The sequence below is a fragment of the Cheilinus undulatus genome, linkage group 16, assembly GCF_018320785.1.
Source record: "Cheilinus undulatus linkage group 16, ASM1832078v1, whole genome shotgun sequence".
NCBI lineage: Eukaryota > Metazoa > Chordata > Actinopteri > Labriformes > Labridae > Cheilinus > Cheilinus undulatus.
In genome coordinates this window covers 3,904,829-3,920,047 of record NC_054880.1, presented here as the reverse complement: position 1 = coordinate 3,920,047, position 15,219 = coordinate 3,904,829, and the positions used below count along the sequence as shown (strand labels likewise).

At 38.6% G+C, this 15,219-nt stretch overlaps 3 protein-coding genes across 3 annotated transcripts; all 3 read right to left on the bottom strand.

Annotated features, from left to right (window-relative positions):
- Positions 1 to 234: 234 nt before the first annotated feature.
- On the bottom strand, positions 235 to 3,093 carry LOC121523750 (oocyte zinc finger protein XlCOF20-like). Its single transcript, XM_041808769.1, has 2 exons — positions 2,982 to 3,093; positions 235 to 2,752 (listed from the first exon to the last, which is right to left on the bottom strand). The coding sequence occupies exons 1-2, from the start codon at positions 3,004 to 3,006 to the stop codon at positions 1,527 to 1,529; spliced, it is 1,251 nt and encodes a 416-aa protein (XP_041664703.1). The 5' UTR covers positions 3,007 to 3,093; the 3' UTR covers positions 235 to 1,526.
- Positions 3,094 to 7,271: 4,178 nt separating this feature from the next.
- LOC121523480 (gastrula zinc finger protein XlCGF57.1-like) lies at positions 7,272 to 10,112 on the bottom strand. The gene is made up of 3 exons (XM_041808389.1): positions 10,009 to 10,112; positions 8,181 to 8,833; positions 7,272 to 8,012 (listed from the first exon to the last, which is right to left on the bottom strand). The coding sequence occupies exons 1-3, from the start codon at positions 10,031 to 10,033 to the stop codon at positions 7,272 to 7,274; spliced, it is 1,419 nt and encodes a 472-aa protein (XP_041664323.1). The 5' UTR covers positions 10,034 to 10,112.
- An 826-nt stretch (positions 10,113 to 10,938) lies between these two features.
- On the bottom strand, positions 10,939 to 14,549 carry LOC121523755 (gastrula zinc finger protein XlCGF8.2DB-like). Its single transcript, XM_041808774.1, has 2 exons — positions 14,448 to 14,549; positions 10,939 to 13,265 (listed from the first exon to the last, which is right to left on the bottom strand). Exons 1-2 carry the CDS (start codon positions 14,470 to 14,472, stop codon positions 12,472 to 12,474), a joined length of 819 nt encoding a protein of 272 aa, XP_041664708.1. The 5' UTR covers positions 14,473 to 14,549; the 3' UTR covers positions 10,939 to 12,471.
- Between the last annotated feature and the right edge of the window lie 670 nt (positions 14,550 to 15,219).

Here is a 15,219-nt window from a genome sequence, read left to right as displayed (position 1 = left end):
CCAGTTGTGAATTCTTGTGTCAGTGACAACCTTCCCATAATAATAATTATTATTATTATCATTATAATTATAACAATAATAATTTCTGGACGAATGACTTACATTTTGAAAATTTATTATGAAGAGCACCATTACAAAGTCTAAGTAACTTAATAATATGAATTATAATGTAGGAAAAAAGGAAATGGCTAAATAAGAGATGATAATAATCTGATTTGATGAAGGTGAGGATGATCTGAAATGGAGGAAAAATAATTAAACGATCGAATTTGGGAATAGATTTTCGAAAATAGTTCAGACTCACTTAACAGTTTTGAATGTAAAAAAGGTCTGATTTGATTGAAGGTTTTTACGGAACCCGAGTGAAACACATCAACCTATTCAGGAGGAATTAGATCAGGATCACCTCCTTTGCCGTAGAGAGATGGAGTCCTGAAGGTGGAATGTTAGATTTTCCAACTTCATAGTAAACAAAGGGAGTCAAAATGAACTGAAACCTGGGACTATACAAAAAGATAATCCTGCTGATACTGCTTCAAAGTTTGTTTTTAATGTTCAGTCAAATTTCATATTTGGGTAAATATCTCCCCACAGTGAGAGCAGCTGAAGAAGTTTTCTCTGGTATGAATTTCCATGTCTTGTCAAAGTTTGTTGGTGGGCAAATGTTTTGCCAAACTTAGTGCAGACAAATGGTTTCCTCACCTTTGTGAATTCTCATGTGACTCTTTAAACTTCCTTTTGGGGTAAATCTCTGACCACAGTCAAAACATTTATTTCAGAACAACCACTGTTGACACTAAATCACTTAAATAAGGCCTTGGAAGAATCGCGGTTTGCTGTTATTGTTACTGTACGAGAAGTTCAACCCACATTCATAGCTACGTAGACACCCCCCACCCCCCAGGGAATAATGTGGTATCAGCCTTATTTGCTTACTTACATCTTACAATACAAACATGTGAATACAAAAATATATCAGTATCTACAAATTCCAGGTAAATTCATATTGAAACTACTGTCATTGACTATGAGCATCTATCGTTAGCGGCTTTACTTGAATACATGTAATTAATGTACTTCCGCCTAAAACACCAGAAGTGTTGCCACTATTCAGTTTACATTAGCTGCCCCAGGAATAAGATGAATATTTACAAAACAAACATCAACCCATTCAGGAGGAATTAGACCAGGATCACCTCCTTTGCCGTAGAGAGATGGAGTCCTGAAGGTGGAAAGTTAGAATTTCCAACTTCATAGTAACCAAAGGGAGTCAAAATGAACTGAAACCTGGGACTATACAACAAGATAATCCTGCTGATGCTGCTTAGAAGTTTGTTTTTACATTCAGTCAAATTTCAAATTTTGGTAAACCTCTCCCCACAGTGAGAGCAGCTGAAGAAGTTTTCTCTGTATGAATTTCCATGTCTGGTCAAAGTTTGTTGGTGGGCAAATGTTTTGCCAAACTTAGAGCAGACAAATGGCTTCCTCACCTTTGTGAATTCTCATGTGACTCTTTAAACTTCCTTTTAGGGTAAATCTCTGACCACAGTCAAAGCAGGAAGTGGTTTCTCTCTTCTGTGAATTTTCATGTGAACAGTTAAACTTCCTTTTAGGGAAAATCTCTGACCACACACAGAACAGACAAATGGTTTCTCTCCTGTGTGAACTCTCATGTGAACAGCTAAATTTCCTTTTTGGGTAAATCCCTGACCACACTCAGAGCAGACAAATGGTTTCTCCCCTGTGTGAACTCTCATGTGAACAGTTAAAGATCTTTTTAGGGTAAATCTCTGACCACACTCAGTGCAGACAAATGGTTTATCTCTTGTGTGAATTCTCATGTGATCAGTTAAAGTTCCTTTTAGGGTAAATCTCTGACCACAATCAGAGCAGACAAATGGTTTCTCACCCGTGTGAATTCTCATGTGAACAGTTAAAGTTCCTTTTTCGGTAAATCTCTGAACGCAGTGAGAGCAGACAAATGGTTTCTCACCTGTGTGAATTCTCATGTGAACAGCTAAATGTCCTTTTTGGGTAAATCCCTGACCACACTCAGAGCAGACAAATGGTTTAGGCCTATCTCTTGTGTGAATTCTCATGTGAACATTTAAACTTCCTTTTTGGGTAAATCTCTGACCACACAAAGAGCAAACAAATGGTTTCTCTCCTGTGTGAATTCTCATGTGATCAGTTAAACTTCCTTTTAGGGTAAATCTCTGACCACATTCAGTGCAGCTGAAGGGTTTTTCTTTAGTATGAACAACCATGCGTTTAATCAAACCTGTTTCACCAGTAAGTCTTTTTCCACATTCTGAGTAGATATACAATTTCTCTTGAATCTTAGCTCTTGTTTGTGTGCTGTCACCGACTGAATTTAAACCTGACTGGTGATTCGTCATCTCCCTCCAATCAGCACTGTCATCAGTCTCTGGATCAGAAGAGTCTTCAGTCTTGATCTCAGAATGTTGTTGTAAATCTCTCTCTGGATCAAAGTACCTGGCTGACTCTTTGGTTTGTTTTTGATAATGCTGTGAAGACTGAGGTTCCTCTTCATCATCTTCTTTCTTCACAGGGACAGGAACAAAAGGGAACTTGACATCATTCTCCTCTTGCCCTTGAAGCGGATCTCTCTCTTGATTACTCCACAGTTCCTCAGGTTCATCTTTAATTTTCAGATGCTCATGCTTCTCCTGCTGCTCAGGGCATGCTGCTTCTTTATTCACTGACAGCTGATGGACCTCATCAGGAAAAACTAAAATACAGAAACACATGGAAAGAAAAACTCACTGTATTTTTTAACAAAACGTCTTAAAGTAAGAAATGATATTTTACTTTGTCAAAGCCCCCCCCACCCCAATATTGTTATCTGGAGCTAGCCAAAGCTAACAATGTGCTGCATGTAGCTGTAAAAGTTAGCTAAAGGCTCAGCTCTCAGAAACATTTACTGGAAACAAGTTTAGAGAAGAAGAAAGAAAACAAACCTGAAAGAGCCTGAAACCCGGACATGTGGCAAACATCCAAGAGTCGAAGAAGGACGAGAAAAGTCCACTCTGAACGCTCATACAGAACACTGGATCATCCAAACACGCCAACGGTGATCGGCGGTCAAAGAACCCAAGACCCGGAAACAAAAACATCTCCCTCAGGCACACACTTCCGGCCTTCAGATTAAAGCTTCTAACGTCTGGCGCTTAAAACGGAACACATGGCAGGATTCACATCAGCCTATATTCACAAAAGAAATATCAGATAGTTCATATCTTGAGCTCACAATGCTGGCACTAAAACTGAAGATTTTACTCAGTCAACAATTTTATTCGAATGTTGTCATGCCTCATATTGAGTTCAGAAAAAATGTTTCTAATTACTTCTAAGTATTCACATTCATTACTCAGGTAGAAGTATAGATAGAAGGATTTAAAAAGACTTCTGTAAAAGTTGAAGTATCAAGCTTTTTACTCAAGTAAAAGCATAAAAGTACTGCTTTCAAAACTTACTTAAAGTATAAAATCAAAAGTAAAGGGGGAAAAATGCCATTAAGGACAAAAGCTTAGGCCGCGCCACAGGGGCTTACAGTGCACTACCCCACCTCCCCAAAAAAACATTTTTCTAAAGGCCATAATGACTGTAATGTTATATTAAAATGTTAATGTTGAAAAATATGGGATGCACCTGTTTCAGCTGCATTCATGCCCATTGAAAATGAATGCATTTTAGTACAATGCAAATTCAAGAACCACATATGTGTACTGCTGAGCATTAACATGAGTTTAATGGAGCAGAAGATGATGACTAGTTGCCTGTAAGTACTGGTCTTCCTACCAACCTCCTCGCTGGTGCTTGGTTGGGACATTTTGCTCGAGTTCTCTTGAGTGTCTGCCACGGACATCTTCATACTAGGCTACATATGTCTGCTATTTCCTTGCTGGAGTGTGACGTGATTTGTGTCGTGCCCAGGTGCGATGGATCGCGTTCAAACCAATAGAGTGTCGGAATGGTATTATGTTTATACTTCTCATCCAACCAGAATCAAATTTACTCTATTTGGATGGCTCGATTTATCTGGATGAAATAGGAGGAACGAGGCTATTTTTAAAATGTAAGGGGTAGAAAGTACAGATAATTGCTTGAAAATGTCAGGAGTAGAAGTCAAAAGTAGTCTGAAAAATAATTACTCCACTAAAGTATAGATACCCAAAATTTCTACTTAAGTAAGGTAACGAAGTATTTGTACTTAGTTACTTGACACCTCTGTTCAGCGCTATTGACATTAAAAGTACCTCTCTCTCTCTCTCTCTGGGGTTTTGTGCATCTTCAAAGAGAGAATTCCAGCTGAGTGCTTTATCACAGTCAGATCACTCTATCAGCAGTATGACATTTCTTATTACTAAGAAAAAGTCACCACGTTTCACAGGGAAAACAATAATGATGTTCTCTGGACCATGTTGTATCAGATTGTGGTGATATGAAATTCAATTGCACTCATTAATAAGGACACCATCCAACAATGTGAGAATGAAATATGGAATAGCCACATTTAACCACAACATCTTAATCAGTCTCATACCTTCAGTTGTGAATTCTTGTTTCAGTGACAACCTTCCTGAAATAATTCTTTCTGGGCAAATGACTTACATTTTGAAGATTTATTATGAAAAGCACCATTGCAAAGGGTAAATCCCTTAATAATATGAATTATAATGTAGGAAAAAAGGAAATGGCTAAATAAGAGATGATAAAATTTGATGAAGAGTGAGGATGATCTGAAACTGAGGAAAAATAATTCAATGTAAGAATTTGGGAATCGATTTTTTTTTTAAATTAGACCAGAATCGCCTCCTTTGCTGTAGAGAGACGGAGTCCTGAAGGTGGAACATTAGATGACAGAGGAAAACCTTTGATCCGGTCATGGAAGCTGAGCGCTGCCAAAGTGAATCCCTTCTGATGACGGTCTAACTTGGTTATCAATGTCTACACTAATTCAAGCCAACTTGTCCGGTTCCAAAAAAAAAAAAAAAAAAAAATCTTTAATTCACCCAAATGAACATCATAATGTCACTGGCCAGCCAACACCACATCAGTGGGTTATTGGAGGAATTAAAAAGGGCAGGTAAATTCAGTTGTGAAGTCTGGGTGTGCAGGATTCAGAAAAGGTTATAAAAAGGTATTAAAAAGACTTTGGGCGGCTGTGATGAAGCCAAAATAATGCAAAAACAACTAGAAAAACATGCTGGAGCTAAATAAACTTGATGAAGATTTATAAAGACCAAAATCTTGGACACTGTAAAAAACTTGGAAGAAACAAAAAGAAAAACCTAAAGGCCAAAAATGAAATGTCAACTTGCAGCAAAAAGTAAACAAGAAGAGAGACAGAGTGATGTGTAGGTTTAAGCACTGCTGACAAACAACTCCTGGACACAGTTACAGTCATGTACGAAAGTATTGGTACCCCTGGAATTTTTCCAGAAAATACACCATTTCACCCAGAAATTGTTGTAATTACAAATGTTTTTGGTATACACGTTTATTCCTTTATATGCATTGGAACGACACAAAAAAGCAGACAAAAAAAGCCAAAATTCACATAATTTTACACAATACTCAAAAAACAGGTCAGACAAATGATTGTCACCCTTTAAAACTGTGGGTAAATCATTTTATTTCAAGTATGTGATGCTCATTTAAACTCAGGTGCTGGCAATCTAGAAATCACACCTGAAGCCAGTTAGAATGTCTAAAAGTTGACTCAAACTTTGTGTTGTGTGCCTGTGTGTGTCACACCAAGCATGGAGAAGAGAAAGAAGAGCCCAGAATTGTCTGAGGACTTAGGAAGCAAAATTGTGGAAAAACATGAACAATCTCAAGGTTACAAGACCATCTCCAGAGATCTTGAAATTTATTTGTCCACTGTGTGTAATATAATCAAGAAGTTTATAACCCATGGAACTGTGGATAATCTCCCTGGATGTGGACAGAAGAGAAAAATGGACAAATGAATGCAACGCAGGATAGTTGGAATGGTGGATAAACATCCTCAGTCAACTTCCACACAAATCCAGGCTGTCCTGCAGACTCAGGGTGCAAAAGTATCAACTCAGACCATACGTGGTCATCTGAATGAGATGAAGCGCTATGGCAGGAGACCGAGGAGAACCCCACTGCTGACAAAGAGACATAAAAAAGCCAGACTGGAGTTTGCAAGAATGTATCTGAGTAAGCCTCAATCCTTCTGGGAGAACATTTTGTGCACAGATGAGACTAAGGTAGAGCTTTTTGGAAAACCACATCATTTTACTGTTTACAGAAAATGGAATGAGGCCTACAAAGAAAAGAACACAGTACCTACAGTCAAACATGGTGGAGCTTCAAGGATGTTTTGGGCTTGTTTTGCTGCCTCTGGCACTGGGTTCCTTGACTGTGTGCAAGGAATCATGAAATCTGGAGACTATCAAAAGATTTTGGGCCGCAATGTAGGGCCTAGTGTCAGAAACCTGGGTCTGTGTCAGAGGTCATGGGTGTTCCAGCAGGACAATGACCCTGAACATACCTCAAAAAGCACCAAGAAATGGTTGGAGACAAAGCGCTGGAGAGTTCTGAAGTGGCTGGCAATGAGTCCAGATCTAAATCCCATTGAACGCCTATAGGAGATCTCAAAGTTGCTGTTGCTAGAAGGCACCCTTCAAATCTGAGAGACCTGGAGCTGTTAGAAAAAGAAGAGTGGTCCAAAATTCCAGTAGAGAGGTTTAAAAAGCTTGTAGATGGTTATAGGAAGAGATTAGTTTCAGGTATTTTTCCCCAAGGGTGTGCAACCAAATATTAAGTTGAGGGTGCCAACAATTTTGTCCAGCCTATTTTTTGAGTTTTGTGTAAAATTATGTCAATTTAGGCTTTTTTCTTCTCATCGTTTGTGTTGTTCACATGCACAGAAAGGAAATAACTATGAGTATACCAAAAACATTTGTAATTGCAACAATTTCTGGGAGAAATTGTATTTTCTGGAAAAAGAATCCAGGGGTGCCAATACTTTCTTCCATGACTGTATAACCTTGATAAGAGACAACCAATCTGATATCAGCAATATAAGGGAGGATTTGTCCCTGGAGACCTGCTTTATCTCAGCAGCACTGATATTTGAGCTGTCCCCATGAAAAGCTGAAAAGTTTTCCCCCCTCAATAGAAACCAAAGGGAGTCAACAGGAACTGAAACCTGGGGCTACACCACAGCATAATTCTGCTGATGCTGCTTCAAGGTTTTTACATTCAGACAAATTTCATTTTGCAGTAACTCTCTCACCATACTGACAGCCACTGAAGGGTTTTTCTCTAGTATGAATTCGCATATGTCTGGTCAAAGTTGCTTTATGGGAAAATGTTTTGCCACACTCAGTGCAGACAAATGGTTTGTCACCTGCGTGGATTTCCATGTGACTCTTTAAACTTCCTTTTTGAGAAAATCTCTGTCCACAGTCAGAGCAGACAAACGGTTTCTCACCTGTGTGGATTCTCATGTGACCAGTTAAATGTACTTTTCGGTAAAATCTTTGACCACACTGAGAGCAGACAAATGGTTTCTCCCCTGTGTGAATTCTCATGTGACCAGTTAAATGTCCTTTTCGGTAAAATCTTTGATCACACTGAGAGCAGACAAATGGTTTCTCTCCTGTGTGAATTCTCATGTGATCAGTTAAATCTCCTCTTTGGGTAAATCTCCGACCACACACAAAGCAGACAAATGGTTTCTCACCTGTGTGAATTCTCATGTGACCAGTTAAATGTCCTTTTCGGTAAAATCTTTGATCACACACAAAGCAGACAAATGGTTTCTCACCTGTGTGAATTCTCATGTGATCAGTTAAATGTCCTTTTCGGTAAAATCTTTGACCACACTGAGAGCAGACAAATGGTTTCTCTCCTGTGTGAATTCTCATGTGAACAGTTAAATTTCCTTTTTGGGTAAATCCCTGACCACACACAGAACAGACAAAAGGTTTTTCACCTGTGTGAATTCTCATGTGTGAGGTCATAGTTGAAGTTTTTGTAAATCTCTGACCACTCTCAGAGCAGCTGTACAGTTCTTCGTTTGTATAAACTATCTTGTGATCATTCAAAAATTTTTTGTTGTGGAATGTTTTGCCAGATGGAGAGCAGACAACTGGTTTAAGTCTTGTGTGAATTTTCATGTGAAGATTTAAATGTCCTTTTTGTGAAAAACTCTTTTCACACACAGAGCAGACAAAAAGTTTTACTCCTTCGTGAGTTCTCATGTGTCTTATCATACTGCCTCTATAGGGAAATCTCTTACCACACTCAGTGCAGCTGAAGGGTTTTTCTTTAGTATGAACAACCATGCGTCTAATCACACCTGTTGCACCCTTAAATCTTTTTACACACTCTGAGTAGATATACAGTTTCTTTGGAATTGTTGCTCTCGTTTGTGTGCTGTCCCTGACTGACGTTGAATCTGACTGGTCTTCTGTCATTTCCCTCCAATCAGCGCTGTCATCAGTCTCTGGATCAGAGGAGTCTTCATTCTTGACCTCAGAATATTGTTGTAAATCTCTCTCTGGATCGAAGTTCCTGGCTGACTCTTGGGTTTGTTTTTGAAAATGCTGTGAAGACTGAGGCTCCTCTTCATCATCTTCCTTCTTCACAGGGACAGGAACAAAAGGGAACTTGATATCATCCTCCTCTTGCTCTTGAAGCTGATGTCTCTCTTGATTGCTCCACAGTTCCTCAGGTTCATCTTTAATTTTCAGATGCTCACTCCTCTCCTGCTGCTCAGGGCATGCTGCTTCTTTATTCACTGACAGCTGATGGACCTCATCAGGAAAAACTAAAATACAGAAACACACCGTAAGAAAAACTGACTGTATTTTCACAAAACATCTTAGAGTATGAAATAAATTTTTTTTTTGTCAAAGTTCCCCCACCCCTTACATCTCATTTTATCAATCGATATTATTTTTCATTTAGAGACAAGTCTTCATCTCAACAGTTTACAAAAAAGCTTGTGTTGACTGTGCTGTTTTGACCACTGATTCTGTTATTGCCATTTGCTTTCTTCTGTGACCAATGAAGAAACTTCCTGACAGTTTTGGGCCAAATCTCAAAATGATCAAAACTACCAGAGATGGAAGAGGAAACAATGAAAGAAATGGAAATCTGTAACAAGAATTAAAGAGTAGGACTGCGATGAATCATTAATGTTGTATACAAAATGTGTGTCCCAAAAGGTATAAACTCATGAGCATTAACGGTCCTGGCTGTTGATAAAAGTCTTAAACTTGTGCTGCAGAGTTCTGATGAAAGTCTGGAAGCAAAGCAGAGACTTGTCTGCTGCAACACCAAAACAAACTTTGGAGCTAACCCCACTGTTTTGACTCAGCGACACAACAAAAGTCCTGTTGTTGTTTTTCCTCAAGTGCTTTCATTGTGAACGCCCACATCAGGAAATGTAGAGCTTACAGTAGCAGCTTGTTTTAGTCCTCAAGTTTTTTTGTTTCAAAACCTCATATCGGCTGCAATAATCCCTAGTTAGAGCCTGTTTGATTGAATGAATGGATTTGTACTTCTTTAAAGAGGTTTTGTCTACACTTTACGGTCTACATATTAACTTTGTATTCGGCGTTGGCGATTTTAATTCCGTTTGCTGCAGTAGCCCTGTGCTCCTGGTAGCTGTTTATTGTTGCTGCTGTTATTTCTATAGTTCACTGCTACCATAAATCTTCAGGTAACGACCAGTTAGCAGCAGAGGTTGTGGCCCACACTAATAAGGTCTGACTGGCGTCATAATTAGATTTCATTCATCATAAAAAAATCCTCTCACACATTTAATCATCCAACAACAGTCAGCAACGATTTCTGCAGACCTGGGAACAAAGCAATATTGTTATCTGGAGCTAGCCAAAGCTAACAATGTGCTGCATTAAGCTGTAAAAGTTAGCTAAAGGCTCAGCTCTCAGAAACATTTACTGGAAACAAGTTTAGAGAAGAAGAAAGAAAACAAACCTGAAAGAGCCTGAAACCCGGACATTTGACAAACATCCAAGAGTCGGAGAAGGAGGAGAAAAGTCCACTCTGAACGCTCATACAGAACACCGGATCATCCAAACACGCCAACAATGCTCTGTGGGAAAAGAATCCATGACCCGGAAACAAAAACATCTCCCTGAGGCACACACTTCCGGCCTTCAGAATAAAGCTTCTAACGTCTGGCGCTGAAAACGGAACACATGGCAGGATTCAGATCAGCCTATATTCACAAAAGAAATATCAGATATTTCATATCTTGAGCTCATAATGCTGGCACTAAAACTGAAGATTTTACTTTGTCAAGATTTTTATTCGGATGTTGTCATGCCTCATATTGAGTTTATAAAAATGTTTCTAATTACTTCTAGGTTGAACAGATCCATCTCCCCCTCTTGATTTGAGAGTGACTGATACGATTCCTTTAAGAAATACTGGGAATTTATGTTTGACTGTTCATTCTAAGATGGCAACACTTATTTCTTTGAATTACCACAGAATTCAGCGCTATAGACATTAAAAGTACCTAACACTCATCTTTGTCCAATATTAGCTTTCTCTAAATGTTTTTTTAATCCGCTGGCGCAGATTTTTCAAAGTTATATTTTTTCATTAACAACAAGGAAATTATTAGCTCTTCAAATTTGAGGGAAAATGTCTATCTGACACTGTATGCTCTGGAATCATTTGACGTCTCTGACTCTAAGCAGAAGTTAGTCTGGTGATGTGAAGGCTGAGAGAAAAAAGTGAGATTTTGTGTCTTGAAGATGATTTATTCTTACAGTACAGGTCCATTTTTGACCCAAACGATTTATAAAACCACTGTTTCTGACAGAAAAACTGGATAAAACATTCTGAGATCAACAGCATCAAAAATGAAACAGATCATATAGAAACGTTCTCTCTCTCTCTGTCTCTGGGGTTTTGTGCATCTTCAAAGAGAGAATTCCAGCTGAGTGTTTTATCACAGTCAGGATGCTCTATCAGCAATATGACATTTCTTATTACTAAGACAAAGTCACCACTTTTCACAGGGAAAACAATAATGATGTTCTCTGGACCATGTTGTATCAGATTGTAGTGATATTAAATTTAATTGCAGTCATTAATAAGGGCACCACCGAACAATGTGAGAATGAAATATGGAATAGCCACATTTAACCTTAAAATCTAAATCAGTCTCATACCTTTAGTTGTGAATTCTTGTTTCAGTGACAACTTTCCTGAAATAATCCTTTCTGGACAAATGACTTACATTTTGAAGATTTATTATGAAAAGCACCATTACAAAGTGTCAATCACTTAACAATATGAGTTATAATGTAGGAATAAAGGAAATGGCTAAAGGAGATGATAATAATCTGATTTGATGAAGGGTGAGGATGATCTGAAACTGAGGAAAAATAATTTAACAGAAGAATTTGGGAATTGATTTTTGAAAATAGTTCAGACTTACTTCACGGGTTTGAACAGAAAATAGGTCTGATTTGATTGAAGGTTTTTATGAACCCGAGTGAAACACATCAACCAGTTTAGTAGGAATTAGACCAGGATCGCCTCCTTTGCCGTAGAGAGATGGAGTCCTGAAGGTGGAACATTACAATACAGAGGAAAACCTTTGATCCTGTCCTGGAAGCTGAGCGTTGCCAAAGTGGAACTCTCCTGATGACGGTCTCACCCGGCAAGCAATGTCCTCTCCACTGATTCGGGCCAATTCGCCCGGTTCCAAATACAACCCCAAATGTCCTTCATTCCCCCAAATAAACATCATAATAATGTCACTGGCCAGCCAACACCACATCAGTGGGTTACTGGAGGAATTGAAAAAGCAGGTAAATTCAGCTGTGAAGTCTGGGTGTGCAGGATTCAGAAAAGGTTATAAAAAGGTATTAAAAAGACTTTGGGCTGCTGTGATGAAGCCAAAATAATACAAAAACAACTCAAAAAATACCCTGGAGCAAACAAAAAAAAAAAAACTTGACAAAGATTCACAAAGACCAAAATCTTGGACACGGTGAAAATCTTGGAAGAAACAAAAAGAAACAGCTAAAGGCCATAAATGAAGTGCCAACCTATAGCAAAGGTAACGTAAACAAGAAGAGAGACACAGTGACGTGTAGGTTTCAACACTGTTGAAAAACAACTTGTTGGAGAGTCTGGCAGCAACCCCTGGTGGACAGAGCAAATAATACATACAAAGTGCCTGCTGCTTCACTCAGTCTCACAGACAGCAGGGTGGTTAACAAGCAACAGGCACTCTACCATGTGGACTTTGGGTTTTTGTGCGTAAATGAGCATATGTAAGTACAGTTTGTCTACCATATGTCTCTTATGGACATTTTATGTTTAGAAAAGAGCAGACAAATGGTTTCTCACTTGTGAGTTCTCAAGTGAACAGTAAAAGTTCCTTTTAGGGTAAATCTCTGACCACACACAGAACAGTCAAAAGGTTTTTCCACTGGTGTGAGTTCTCATGTGAACAGTTAAATTTCCGTGCATGGAAAATCCTTTGCCACACTCAGTGCAGACAAACGGTTTCTCCCCTGTGTGAATTCTCATGTGAGCAGTTAAAGTTCCTTTTTGGGTAAATCTCTTACCACACACAGAGCAGATAAATGGTTTCTCTCCTGTGTGAATTCTCATGTGACCAGTTAAACTTCCTTTATGGGTAAATCTCTGACCACACTCAGTGCAGCTGAAGGGTTTTTCTTCATTATGAACAACCATGTGTCTAGTCAAACCTTGTTCACTCTTAAATCTTTTCCCACTCTCTGAGTAGATATATAATTTCTTTGTAATATTTACTCTAATTTCTCTGCTTTTTTCCACTGACTTTGAACCTGACTGTTGTTCTGTCATCTCCCTCCAATCAGAGCTGTCATCAGTCTCTGGATCAGAGGAGTCTTCAGTCTCTGGATCAGAAGAGTCTTCAGTCTTGATCTCAGAATGTTGTTGTAAATCTCTCTCTGGATCAAAGTTCCTGGCTGACTCTTTGATTTGTTTTTGATAATGCTGTAAAAACTGAGGATCCTCTTCATCATCTTCTTTCTTCACAGGGACAGGAACAAAAGGGAACTTGATATCATCCTCCTCTTGCCCTTGAAGCTGAGCTCCCTCTTCATTGCTCCACAGTTCCTCAGGTTCATTTTTAATTTTCAGATGTTCACTCCTCTCCTGCTGCTCAGGGCATGCCTCTTCTTTATTCACTGACAGCTGATGGACCTCATCAGGAAAAACTAAAATACAGAAACACACCGTAAGAAAAACTGACTGTATTTTCGCAAAACATTTTAAAGTAAGAAATGATATTTTACTTTGACAAGGCCCCTCCCCACACCTGACACCTCATTATGTCAATCAATATTTTTCTCATCAAGAGACAAGTCTTTATCTCAACAGTTCACAAAAATATCTGGTCTTTACTGTACTGTTTTGACCACTGATTCTGTCATTGTTGTTTGCTTTACTCTGTGACCAATGAAGAAACTTCCAGACAGTTTCGGGCCAAATCTCAAATGATAAAAACTACCAGAGATGGAAGAAGAGACACTGATAGAAATGGAAATCTGGAACAAGAATTAAAGAGTAGGAATATGTAAAATATGTAATGAATTGCTGATGTTGTATACGAAATTTGTGTCCCAAAAGGTATAAACTCATGAGCATTAACGGTCCTGGCTGTTACTAAAAGTCTTAAACTTCTGCTGCAGAGTTCTGATGAAAGTCTGGAAGCAAAGCAGAGACTTGTCTGCTGCAACACCAAAGCAAACTTTGGAGCTAACCCCACTGTTTTGACTCAGCGACACAACAAAAGTCCTGCTGTTGTTTTTCCTCAAGTGCTTCATTGTGAACGCCCACATCAGGAAATGTAGAGCTTACAGTAGCAGCTTGTTTTAATCATCACTTCTTCTTTTTTTAATTTTAAAACTTCACATTGGCTGCAATAATCCCGAATTAGACCCTGTTTAACTGAATCAATGGATTTTTATTTATATAAAGAGGTTTTATCTACACTTTACTGTCCACATATTAACTTTGTATTCAGTGTTACATGACTATTATAATTCTATTTGCTGCAGTAGCCCTGTGCTCCTGGTAGCTGTATAGTTGCTGCTGTTATTTCTATAGTTCACTGCTACCATAAATCTTCAGTTAACAGCAGAGGTTGTGGCCCACACTAATAACGTCTGACTGGCGTCATAATTAGAGTTCACTCATCATAAAAAATCCTCTCACACATTTAATCATTGAACAACAGTTAGCAACGATTTCTGCAGACCTGGGAACAAAGAAATATCATTATCTGGAGCTAGCCAAAGCTAACAATGTGCTGCATTAAGCTGTAAAAGTTAGCTAAAGGCTCAGCTCTCAGAAACATTTACTGGAAACAAGTTTAGAGAAGAAGAAAGAAAACAAACCTGAAAGAGCCTGAAACCCGGACATCTGACAAACATCCAAGAGTCGAAGAAGGAGGAGAAAAGTCCACTCTGAACGCTCAGACTGAACACGCCAACGGTGATCGGCAGAAAAGAAATCCATGACCCGGAAACAAAAACAACTCCCTCAGGCACACACTTCCGGCTTTCAGACTAAAGCTACGAATGTCTGGCGCTGAAAACTGAACACATGGCAGGATTCACATCAGCTTATATTTACAAATTAAACATCAGAGAGTTCATATCTTGAGCTCATAATGCTGGCAAGTACATAACACTCATATTTGTCTAATATTAGCTTTCTCTGGGGTTTTGTGCATCTTCAAAGAGAGAATTCCAGCTGAGTGTTTTATCACAGTCAGGATGCTCTATCAGCAATATGACATTTCTTATTACTAAGAAAAAGTCACCACTTTTCACAGGTAAAAAATAATGATGTTCTCTGGACCATGTTGGATCAGATTGTAGTGATATTAAATTTAACTGCACTCATTAATAAGGGCACCACCCAACAATGTGAGAATGAAATATGGAATAGCCACATTTAACCTTAAAATCTAAATCAGTCTCGTACCTCCAGTTGTGAATTCTTGTTTCAGTGACAACTTTTCAGAAATAATGCTTCCTGGGCAACTGACTTACAATTTGAAGATTTATTATGAATAGCAGCATTACAATGTGTCAATCACTTAACAATATGAATTATAATGTAGGAAAAAAGGAAATGTCTAAATAAGAGATTATAATAATCTGA